At 40.3% G+C, this 12,969-nt stretch overlaps 1 protein-coding gene across 1 annotated transcript in view; it reads left to right on the top strand.

Annotated features, from left to right (window-relative positions):
- DOK6 (docking protein 6) overlaps positions 1-12,969 on the top strand; it is a 394,048-nt gene that overhangs the window by 147,137 nt on the left and 233,942 nt on the right. The window contains exon 3 of the mRNA XM_065935112.1: positions 3,644-3,758. Within this exon, the coding sequence (XP_065791184.1) occupies positions 3,644-3,758 (115 nt within the window). The remainder of the gene's footprint in view (positions 1-3,643; positions 3,759-12,969) is intronic.

Below are 12,969 nucleotides of genomic sequence, written 5' to 3'. Positions count from 1 at the left end.
AACTGTGATGTTGGAGAAGACTCTTGAGAGTCCCTTGGTCTGCAAGGAGATCCAACCAGTCCATCCTAAAGGAAATCAGTCATGAATATTCATTGGGAGGACTGATGCTGAAGCTGAAACTCCAATACGTTGGCCAACTGATATGAAGAACTGACTCATTAGAAAAGACCCTGATGCTGGGAAAGATTGGAGGCAGTAAGAGAAGGGGACAACAGAGGATAAGAAGGTTGGCTGACATCACCAACTTGATGGACATGAGTTTGAGTAAGCTCCGGGAGTAAGCTTCTGGTGATGGACAGGGAAGCCTGGCGTGCTGCAGTCCATGCAGTTGCAAAGAGTTGGACATGATGGAGCGACTGAAGTGACTGACTCACATCTGTCCGTGAATACTGGGAAAACCATGGGTTTGACCCTATATATCCTTGTCAAAAGGTGGCTCAAAGGTTAAAGCATCTGCCTGCAATGTGGGAGACCTGGGTTCGATCCGTGTGGTGGGAAGATCCCCAGGAGAATGAAATAGCAACCCACTTCAGTATGCTTGCCTGAAGAATCCCATGGACAGAGGAGCCTGGTGGGCTACAGTCCACTGGGTTGCAAAGAGTCGGACACGACTGAGCGACTTCACTTCACTTCACTTGTGCTTTTTAAAACAGTGGGGTTTGTCATAGCTTTCCTTCCAAGGAGCAAGTGTCTTTTAATTTCATGGCTGCAATCACTGCAGCAAGTTTGGAGCCCAAGAAAATAAAATCTGTCACTGCTTCTACTTTTCCCCTGTCTATTTGCCTTGAATTAATGGGACCAGATGCCATGACCTTAGTTTTTTGAATGTTTAGTTTTAAGCCAGCTTTTTCACTCTCCTCTTTCACCCTCATCAAGAGGCTCTTTACTTCCTCTTCAAATATGCTATACTAACATTAATCAAAAGAAAACAAGAGTAAGTTTTAATTTTAAACAAACTTCAAAGCAAGGGTTTTTATTAAGTATTACATAGTGATAAATTTGTCAGTCCTACAAGAAGACATAACAATCCTTAATCTGGGTGCTCCTGACAACAGATCAATAAATGACATGAGGCAGAAACTGATAGAACAAGGGGAAATAGATGCATTCACTGTCATAGTAAGAGTCTTCAACACCCCTCACTCAGAAGTGGACAGACCCAACAGGCAGAAAATCAGTGAAGACACAGGGAAACTCAACAGCACCATCAATTAACTGGATGTAATGGACATGTATGCCATCAAACAGAATACACACTCTTCTCAGCTTACATGGAACACTTACCAGGATGCATCATGTTCTGGGCCATAGTTCAGTTCAGTCACTCAGTTGCATCTGACTCTTTGCGACCCCATGAACCACAGCATGCCAGGCCTCCCGGTCCATCACCACCCCCGGAGCCCACCCAAACACCTGTCCATTGAGTTGGTGATGCCATCCAACCATCTCATCATCTGTCGTCCCCTTCTCCTCCTGCCCTTAATCTTTCCCAGCATCAGGGTCTTTTCAAATGAGTCAGCTCTTTGCATCAGGTGGCCAAAGTACTGGAGTTTCAGCTTCAGCATCAGTCTTTCCAGTGAACACCCAGGACTGATCTCCTTTAGGAAGGACTGGTTGGATCTCCTTGCAGTCCAAGGGACTCTCAAGAGTCTTCTCCAACACCACAGTTCAAAAGCATCAATTCTTCAGTGCTCAGCTTTCTTCACAGTCCAACTCTCACATCCATACATGACTACTGGAAAAACCATAGCCTTGACTAGACAGACCTTTGTTGGCAAAGTATTGTCTCTGCTTTTTAATATGCTGTCTAGGTTGGTCATAACTTTCCTTCCAAGGAGTAAGCGTCTTTTAATTTCATGACTGCAGTCACCATCTGCAGTGATTTTGGAGCTGCCCAAAATAATATCTCACTGTTTCCATTCCTTCCCCATCTATTTGCCATGAAGTGATGGGACCGGATGCCATGATCTTAGTTTTCTGAATATTGAGCTTTAAGCCAACTTTGTCACTCTCCGCCTTCACTTTCATCAAGAGACTCTTTAGCTCTTCTTCACTTTCCGCCATAAGGGTGGTGTCATCTGCATATCTGAGGTTATTGATATTTCTCCTGGCAATCTTGATTCCAGCTTGTGCTTCCTCCAGCCCAGCGTTTCTCATGATGTACTCTGCATATAAGTTAAATAAGCAGGGTGACAATATATGGCCTTGAGGTACTCCTTTTTCTACTTGAAGCCAGTCTGTTGTTCCATGTCCAGTTCTAACTGTTGCTTCCTGACCTGCATACAGGTTTCTCAAGAGGCAGGTCAGGTGGTCTGGTATTCCCATCTCCTTCAGAATTTTCCCCAGTTTATTGTGATCCACACAGTCAAAGGCTTTGGCATAGTCAATAAAGCAGATATTTTTCTGGAACTCTCTTGCTTTTCCAATGATCCAACGGATGTTGGCAATTTGATCTTTGATTTCTCTACCTTTTCTAAAACCAGCTTGAACATCTGGAAGTTCACGGTTCATGTATTGCTGAAGCCTGGCTTGGAAAATTTTGAGCATTACTTTACTAGCGTGTGAGATGAGTGCACTTGTGTGGTAGTTTGGGCCATAGAACATAACCAATTAAAAAAAACAAAAACCATAGCACACCTTCTCTCTAACATGTGAAATTAAAATTACAATACAGTGAAACTAGGAACCAGTAATAGAAAATAGCTAGAAAATTCTGAAATACTTGGAGAGTGAACACCGCACTTCTCAATAGCACATAGGTCAAAGAAACTTAAAGAGAAATTGTTAAGTATTTGAACTAAATGGAAATGAAAATGAACCCGTTGGATCTTTTCTTAGAAGAAATACTGATGTGGCATGCTTACAAATGCATTTTAGAAATTAACTCACAACATTATTATCGTAAAGTTGTGTTTGCAGAGTAAGTGAGGAAGTAGACAAACTGCTTATTTCTACGGACTGTGGAGAGAAATAAAAATGCACACGTTACAGCAGAAAGACTTGTACCCATACAATTGAGAGCTAAAATACTTGTTCATTAAAATCATTAGTTGCCAAAAGAGTAGAGTTGTTAGCCTGGGTCCATAAATCATGAATGAGCCTTGGTGAGAGAACAGGGTGGCAATCAGGGGTATAAGGGTCAGTGAACACTTTGTGGTTTGGGCTGGGAAGAAAGTCCATTGCTTATATGTAATGTTTCCAGAATTTTAGAGTCACTGCTGATTGACAGGTGTCAGTTAGACTGAATTTCTACCAGGGACTTGCATGATGAGTGGGATTTAGGAGACAGTTGAGACGTTAAATCCAATCAATATTTAATGGAAATTTATAGAGAATCTTCTGTGTGCCATACTGGCTATTGTTTGTAAAAGATGCAGGTTTTCAAAAACACAGGAGTCCTTGCTTTCAGAGTTATTCTTCTACATAATTTTTAGACTCTTTCAAAGTTGAGCAAAAGCATAACTACAATTGATGGCATCAAAAGTTTGTTTTCATTCTGCATGGTATTTGACCCCTGTTAATTAGAAACAAGTAAAAATATCCATTGGAAAGTGGCTTAGGACAATAATAACAGATCATTTTGTGTGAGCACCCAGCATAGAGCATGTACTGTATGCTAAGTTAAAAATGTTTTTCGTTCAAGGTAACCGAACTGCACAACATCAAAAATATAACCAGGCTGCCTCGAGAGACAAAGAAGCATGCAGTGGCAATTATCTTTCATGATGAAACGTCAAAGACATTTGCCTGTGAATCAGGTAAGCAATCACAGCCCTGTCTCCAGCTTGAAGACCTGGAGCTGCTTCTGAGACAATAGCCCACATGGACTAAGATCCACCTACGAAATGCATGGCTTATTGTGGTGAGAATGTGCTGTGGAAGGCTGTTAGTAAGCTTGGTCTCTCTGTTTCTGCAGATGTTATTGGGTGCCTGTTTACTATCTTGCTGTGTGTGGATTTTGTTCCCAGGTGGTCTGAGGACTCCTGAGGTTTCCATTCAAGCTTTGGAGAATTAAGCAAACAATGCCTGGGAGGGGGAGCGGTGTTTGTTAGAGCAAGCTTCTGACACGTGCTCTGGTTCTTGCCAAGTGCCATTGGAGGCAGCTGGTAAGGCGTTACCAGTGCAAGAGTGTGGCACGCGAGGCACAGCCACAGTCCCTAGACGCTCCAGACCTGTGAGCAGACCTGTGCTTAATATCGTGGATCCTCAGTGTTACAAGTTAAATACATTTCAGATTGAATTTAGCATCCCAGTTCATAAAGCACTCTGACATTATTGAGACACTAGGCAGTTTATCGTTGGAACTTGGTGTTTCTTATTTTGGAATCCCTTTGAAAAGTGAAAGTGAAAGTCGCTCAGTCATGTCCGACTCTTTGTGACCCCATGGACCATACCGTCATAGGAATCCTCCAGGCCAGAATACTGAAGTGGGTAGCCATTCCCTTCTCCAAGGGATCTTCCCAACCCAGGGATCTAACCCAGGTCTCCCCCATTGCAGGCGGATTCTTCACCAGCTGAACCACCAGAGGAGCCCTGGCATCCCGGTGCTGTATAATATATTAGTTGGCTTATTACAGTTTTTTAAAGATGTTTCTCAGTGGAATGGTGTTTTCATTTTATAATGGATGGAAGCAGAAAGCACTAAGTCTTTGAAAGACGTGAATTCAAAATAATAGTTAAGTCTTTTAGGAGATGCTTTGTTAAGTAACTTTTAAAAGGGAGTAAAGCTTCTGTATTTGTGGTTAAAGTTTATAGGTGTATTTATTACTGGATTATATTATTCAAGACTGATAAGGTCACTTTGCCTAAATAAACTGCTCACACCTACTCACGTACACTTATCTTAGTTTTGCTAAATTTAATTAGAATGTGTCAAAGTGTTCCTCTTTCCTTGAATGCCTTGATCCTTTTTATATACTTTCTTCACTTGCCATCTGACCTCATTTCATCATTTAGAATTGACTTTTGTAGTGGTTGAATAGAAGTCTCTCTGGTAATATAAATCCCCATGTGATAATAGAATCTGTCCCAGCCTTGCTGGTATCATGTTATTAATATCTGTGCCTTCTTGTTCACTGTCTTACTACTTGACCACTTCAGTTTTCTCTGAGCTCTTAAATAATGTCTTAGATTAAATCTAACAACTCCCAGAAAACTTGTCTTCCAAAATAGATAAAAGATCATTTTCTCTGTTTGTATGTTTCAATTTTCACTGTTATTTTTTACAGTTTTTAATTGTCCTGAGTTGTGTTTTGGATACAGAGGCAGTACTGTAGGCTATTATTTCAGATAAGAAGGATATTGAATTATGTTTCTACATAATTCTGAAATTTATTTATTTAACTTATTTTTTATTTTGACTAGAGAACATTAGCTTTACATTGTGTTGGTTTCTGCCATAATTCTGAAATGTAGGCTCACAGCTGTAAACCCCAAGTCTGAAATTGGAAGTTTTTATTTACTTTGTCATTGGTGGTGGTTTCATGGTTCATGTAAGAATTTTGAGAAATGAAGGTCTCTTCACTCAAAGAAAATGGCCTTAAATTCCAAGAGAAGAGTTTCCTGACAGTGAAGCTGAGGCAAGATCAGCCTCAAATGAAGAATGCTTTGTGTGCAGTTCTTGCAGAGAGTTTTCAACTAGCTTAAATTATGATTAATTTGAGGGTATTATTTTTTAAACCATTTTTAATATGTAGATTTAACAATCTGCTTTTAAATGGTAGTAAAAATGTTTAAGAAGTCATGGCACAATTTTTTAAATTGTCTTAACTTCATGGCATGCCAGTGGGAAAAAAGGAAGTACTTAAAAACTGATAAGGAATTTGAGTACTTTTCCTTGGAAGTTATGTTTTTTAGATAGATACTAAGATGCAGTAGTCTATATCTTTTATTAAAATGACAAAATTATATGGAAACAGACTAAACTGAAAAGCAGTCAGAGTTGTGGAAATCAAAATAACAAGATTAAAGCCAAGATTAAAAAGAGCTCTCACATTTATTTGTAATGAAAGTGCAGATAAAATTGTACTGTCATAATGGCTAGTGGGAATGTGAATCGTTTCAATTATTTTTTCAAGAAACCTGACAACTGCTGTTGTAAACATGCATACCCTTGCCTCTGAACCTTTTGGGGAACGTATTCTGTGTATTATACATTATGTGTAATGATAACAAAATTGCTAAATGCCTATCAAGAAAATTGTTGAATAAATCATAGTATATCCTTCTCATAAAACATTATACAATCACTAGAAAGAATTCTAAATAACCCGATTAACTTAAAGTCATTTTTGTGAAGTGTAGTTCTTCAAGCTAAACAACCAGCAGAGAAATATGTACTGAATAATCACATTTTTGTGAAAAAAAAAAGTGAGAGAAAGAGTGTGTGTCTTCACAAGCATTACCTGGGTGAGAGGAGATGATAATGAAGTGGGATAGAAAGGAAGATGGGTAAAATCAGCAAGCAAAAAGGAAAAGTAAGAAAATACAGTGAACAAAAGAAAATATCCAGCATACCAACTGTCCCATTTGTATGAAATCATGCTTATGTGACATCTCCAGGTGGCATAGCGGTAAAGAACCTGCCTGCCAATGCAGCGGACACAGGAGACGGGTTCTGTCCCTGGGTCGGGAAGATCTCCTGGAGGAGGGCATGGTAACCCACTCCAGTATTCTTGCCTGGAGAATTTCATGGGCGGAGGAGCCTGGCAGGCTACAGTCCATGGGGTCACAAAGAGTCAGACACGACTGAAGTGACTTAGCACACGCACGTGCATATGTGAATGTAATCATGAAGTTTTTGAAACGTTAGTCATCAGGGAAATGCAAATTATACCATAATGAGACCTCACTATGCATCTGTCTAAATGGCTAAAACTAAACAAAAAAACTTTAGCGAGACCACTGAATGCTCGTATGGTTGCAGGAACACTGGATCACTCATATGTTGCTGGTAGGAATATCGCGTGGTACAGCCACCCTGGAAAATGGGTGGCAGCTTCTTATAAAATTAAATATGTAATTATTACACAATCCAGCAATTGCACTCTTGGACATGTATCTCAGGAAGAAAAAAAAGAAAACATATTCACACACACACAAACACACTCACACCTGTACAAAAAGTGCTCATAATAGCTTTATTCATAATAGTCCAAAACTGGAAAGAGCCCAGAGATGCTTCCACACACTGTGGTATACCAACCTTGGGAATGACTCCTCAACAGTAAAAAGGAGTGAACATTTGATACATATAGCAATCTGGAGGAATCTCAAGTGAATTATGCCCAGTGAAGAAAAGCCAGTCCCAAAAGATTATACACTTTGTGATTTCATTTATATAGCATCTGTGAAAGGAAGCATTTTACAAATGGAAGACATGTTAGTTGCCAGAGGTTAGGGATGGGATTGGAGGTGTGGAGAGTGGGACTGTGTGGTCATAAAAGGGTAACATGAACTTCTGTTGGAACTGAGTGGTTATCTTGATGAAACCCACATGAGTGATAAATTGTGTCAAACTTCACACACACACACACTAGTAAAATGGAGGAAATCTGAATAAAATCAGTGGTCTTCCAACGTCAGTCTCCTGGTTATGATGTTGTAGTATACTTTTGCAGAATACTAACGTTGAAGGAAAATAGGCAAAATATACACAGGATCTCTCTATGGTATTTCTTACTACTGCATGTGACTCTACAATGATCTCAGTAAAATTTGCGGTAAAAGATTAGATCTATATCAGTTTTCTTTAAGGTCATCTATGATATATTTTTTCATTTTTTAATTTATATTTTAATTGGAGGAAAGTTGCTTTACAGTGTTGTGTTGGCTTCTGCCTTACAACAGTGAAGCCATTCATAACTACATATGTCCCCTCCCTCGGGAGCCTCCCTCCCCTCCCCCCTTCCCACCCCTCTGAGTCATCACAGACTGCCAGGCTGGGCTCCCTGTGTTACATAGCAGTTTCCCACTAGCCATCTAGATTACGACATATTTTTAAGTTAAAAACAGAGTAGGAAGAGAATTGCAGAAATAGAAAGTGGTATATTCTAATATTCTATAAAGAAACTAACAGTATTAACAACAAGCAACAAAAATAAATCTAAATGTGTACCTGTGCAACTTGTATATGATTCACGAGCACAAAGACAGGTGTGCACTCGGTCATATGGGTGTCTTGCTCCCTTCCTAACCTGTGGTCCTTGCACGGGCTCCCCCCGCCTAGTAAACCCTCACACACGCTTCACCCTGCTGCCTCACTGTTTCCTCCCCTCCTCAGCTTAGGATGTTATGCCTCCTGCCCCCACAGCGCTGGGACTTGGACCTCATGCTCTCTCTTCAGAATCTCTCTGCTCTGTGGGACTTTAAGCTCAATGAACACATGACTCTGGTGTCTTTCTCCCCCGCTCCACCAAAACTGCCCCCACCACCATGCTAAGGAACATTTGTTGAATTAGTCAATGAGTAAAATTTATACTTAAGTTTTGTTATCATGATATGTTTATCATTCTCCTTTTTCAAAGAGACTATTGTTTTTCAAAACAAGTTTGAGAGATTAATTTGACTGCCCCATGGGAAAAAATTACTTAAATTGCTCTGTGTTGTGATGGTGAGTGGGGGGTGGTGATCAGTGTCCTGTGTGTGTGTGTGTGTGTGCGCAAATCGCCACGGCCCACCAGGTCTGCTGTAACCACTGTGAGTAACACATTCTTGAATACAAATGAAAATTTCTACATTTCGCTATTCCTTAAAAAGAGAGCCTTTGTTCATCCTTCTTTTTTTGGAGTATATTCATTGCCTAGTGATTAAAGGAGCAGATTGCTTCAATTCAGTTCAGTTCATTCGCTGTCATCTCCAACTCTTTGCGACCCCATGGACTGCAGCACGCCTGGCTTCCCTGTCCATCACCAACTCCTGGAGCTTATTGAAACTAATGTCTATTGAATCAGTGGTGCCTTCCAGTCATCTCATCCTCTGTCGTCCCCTTTTCCTCCTGCCTTCAATCTTTCCCAGCATCAGGATCTTTTCAAATGAGTCAGTTCTTCGCATCAGGTGGCCAGAGCACTGGAGTTTCAGCTTCAGCATCAGTCCTTCCAATGAATAAGCAGATTGCTTAGATTTTGGAAACCCAGAGGTTGGGTAATAGATTCTGTTATCTTCATTAAGGAAATGAGAAAAGGAAAAAGCAACTCAGCTATGTCTTTGTCAGTATATGAAATCTGAAAAGTTATCTCCAAATGACTTAGAACAAATAATATTTAAAGTCTGACCAATCTGGTTAATTTCCTAAATAATTACTTGCAACATTGAATGTATTCTGTAGTATAGTTATTTTTATAATTTCTCCCATTCAGAATTTGTAATGGAATAGTTATAATTGAATAAATTCTCCCACAGTAAAATGAAAAATATTTATGTAAAACCCAAATCCCAATATATTGATATATTTATCATTAAAATTTTAAATAGTTTTACACAAGTAATACTTTGTACCTAGAATACCTGGATATCAGTTAATACCTATTTCAGTTTATTCACATTGTATGTTCCAAATCCTATAGCTTTGTTTCTAAGAAAACATTATATTCTAAAATAATGTCTTTCCCTATAATTGTTTATATTTGTCAGTAAAATATACCTATTTCATATATTTTATTACTGATTGTTTTAAGAAGACATTTTTTCCATAGGATTTCTATGATTATTTTTCTGCTTCTCAGGTTTCCAATACTCTTTCCTCCCACAAATAAATTCAAAAAGGATGCAGTCAAAAATCACTCTCGAATTTAGATTAAAAGGTAATAGGCACACATTTAAGCCATTTTGATTAGCATTTTTATTGTACATGCAATTGCAAAACGTGTATTACCTCCCACCTGTGGCATTGAACCTGTGAACATTAGAAATGAACTGGTTACACATCTCCATTAAAGTTTTAGAAGCACTGGAGTAAGAATATGTTCTTGGACTACTATAAAGTCCAATTACTATTCATTAACATTATAATAAAATATGTGTGTGTTATTTTACCGAAAATGTTTTTTATCTGATTTTTTAAAATTCCTCTTTCTCGTTTAAGAATTCCTTTGAACCAGGATTACTTAATAGTAATTAAATTACAGTTATAATAATAGGATAATAATATTATAGGACTCAACTTCTGCTTAAGAATGAAGGAAAGTCTCCTCAGAAAGGTTCTATACCTCAAGTATGGCCCCCAAGTTATATATCTTTTCAAGTTTGTAGTATTAATATTTCGGAGAAGGCACTGGCACCCCACTCCAGTACTCTTGCCTGGAAAATCCCAAGGACGGAGGAGCCTGGTGGGCTGCAGTCCATGGGGTCGCGAAGAGTCAGACATGACTGAGCGACTTCACTTTCACTTTTCACTTTCATGCATTGGAGAAGGAAATGGCAGCCCACTCCAGTGTTCTTGCCTGGAGAATTCCAGGGACAGGAGCCTGGTGGGCTGCCGTCTATGGGATCACACAAAGTTGGACACAACTGACATGACTTAGCAGCAGCAGCAGTATTAAATTTAATTTGATAAAAGTAAGCTAGTGCAACAGCTAACAAATTCTGATGACTGTTCAGTTCATAGTCAAATATGACTTTCAGTTCTTAAAATCTAGTTTGCATAGCTTAAAATAACAGCTGGTATGTATCCATTAAGAAGGAGGATATCAATTGTATTGCATTTAAGTAGTCAAATTCCCTGGTGACTCAGATGGTAAAGAATCTGCCTGCAACGCAGGAGACCCAGGTTCAATCCCTGGTTTAGGAAGATCCCCTGAAGAAGGAAATGGCAACCCACTCCAGTATTCTTCCCTGGAAATTTCCATGGATGGAGGAGCCTGGTGGGCTACAGTCCATGGGGTCGCAAAGAGTCGGACATGATGGAGTGACTAACACTTTAAGAAGTCAGATTAGGGTGTAACATTAGAAGAAGGTTCCCTGCAGTGGCTCAATCACATGGTCTGTGGATAAACATACTTCTTCAGGTTCAAGTGATGTCAGGAAAGCTCTTTTATGAGCAGTCTATTTACTTTGGGGATAATGGGAGACTTTTTGGTTTATTGATTGTTCGATACAAAAGACAACTTGAATGAGCTTGTAACAACTTACATTTCTAGCTGACTCAGTCACTGCAGAATAGAATTGCCCGTTTATAACCATCTGGTTCTTAGCTATCCTGCTATGAGATTTGCAAGAAGTGATTAAAAAAACAGAAGCTAGTGGCCCTGTGTGATCTGAAATGGGTTGTGATCTTCAAGTTATTTCTTTAGAGAAAGTGAAACGCTGTGTAGCAGTGACAGTGTAATGAGAGTTTGAATTTTTAATGCTCCTTCAGACTCACATGGAATAAAAATGCCAAACCTGCAGTTGCACCCTCTCTTCACAAGACTATATGCATCTTGTAAAATTTGGACATGGTTTTATAAGGTTGGTATGCTAGTTAACAGATCAGAGATAGAACTGGTTGAAGCAAAATTTAATGATTTATTACTCTGCACTGCCAAGGCACTGATGTGTAATGGAGATACATGGGGTGGTCTCCTAGATTTAGTCCAGAGCAGTCCCTTCATAGACACCAGAATTGTGGCTGAGGTGAGTTGATGCCATTTAAGATGACTGCGTTAGTCCCATTCACCTTCAGTCTGTTCAATCGCTCAGTCCTGTCCGACTCTTTTTGACCCCACGGTGTGCTGCAGTCCATGGGGTCTCAGAGAGTTGGACACGACTAAGCAGCTAAACTGACTGAAGATGGATGGGACTAATGCACCATCACCTGAAAGAGGTTCTTTGATTTGAGACACTGGAAATGAAGAGAAATTAGTTTGTTACGAAGAAATGTATAAGCTGAAAATGTATAAGCTGATTAACAGTTAAATTAAGCAGAGGATTCGATAACTGGATGGCATCACTGACTCAATGGACATGAGTGAGCAACCTCCGGGAGATGGTGAAGGACAGGGAAGCCTGGCGTGCTGCAGTCCATGGGTCACAAAGAGTTGGACGCAACTTAGCGACTGAACAACAACAAAAGCACACACCATTAAGTGTAACGTGTGTGATACTGATATATCCTGGTTTACTCACTAAAGACTGATAAACTCTAGAAATTGATAACTGGAGAATAAAACCTAAACACATCCCTAGAGTCTTCTGTTTAAGTTCCAATTCCAGTGGTCTGCTTTATCAGTTTCACCCTGGTCCTACTTTCTTTTTTTAAGATAAATGAAAAGTTATTTTGATTGGAGTGTAATTGCTTTACAGTGTCGTATTAGTTTCTGCTGCACAACGTGAATCAGCTCTATGTCTACATGTATCCCCTTCCTCTTGAGCACCCCTCCCGCCTCAGCCCCTCGAGGTCATCACAGAACACGAGCCCAGCTCCCCGTGCAGACAGCAGCTCCCCACCATCTGTAGTGTGTGCATGTCAGTGCTAATCTCTCAGTTCTCCCCATCCTCTCTTTCACCCCTTTGTTTAGTCGCCTCAGTTGTGTCAGACTCTTTTCGACCCCATGGACTGTAGCCCACCAGGCTCTACTCACGGGCTTCTCCAGGCAAGAATACTGGAGTGGGTTGCCAGTTCCTCTTCCAGGGGATCTTCCCCACCCAGGGGTAGAGAACTCTTACATTGCCTGCGTTCGCAGGTGAGTTCTTTGCCACTAGCGCCACGTGGGAGGCCCTCACCCCCTTTAGGTCCCTACTTCTGAACTTTGTGCACACTAAAATGAGCTTCCGCTAACTGGCCATCTGCGGTGTCAGGACTCTGTATCACCCTGTCACTCCATCTTTGGGTCCAGCACGCTGCCCCTCTGCAAGGCTGCCTCTGCGTGGTTCTCTACCCGTCATTTCACACAATGAAACCCCGGCCGACTCTCATGCTCTTTCTTGGAGCAAACCAAGTAGATTTCCCCCAAATTCAATCAAGCTGCAGAAAGTTAGAACTAACTGCTCTCC

This window comes from Muntiacus reevesi, chromosome 4 (genome assembly GCF_963930625.1).
Source record: "Muntiacus reevesi chromosome 4, mMunRee1.1, whole genome shotgun sequence".
Taxonomy (NCBI): domain Eukaryota; kingdom Metazoa; phylum Chordata; class Mammalia; order Artiodactyla; family Cervidae; genus Muntiacus; species Muntiacus reevesi.
This window is presented reverse-complemented; position numbering and strand designations above follow the sequence as displayed.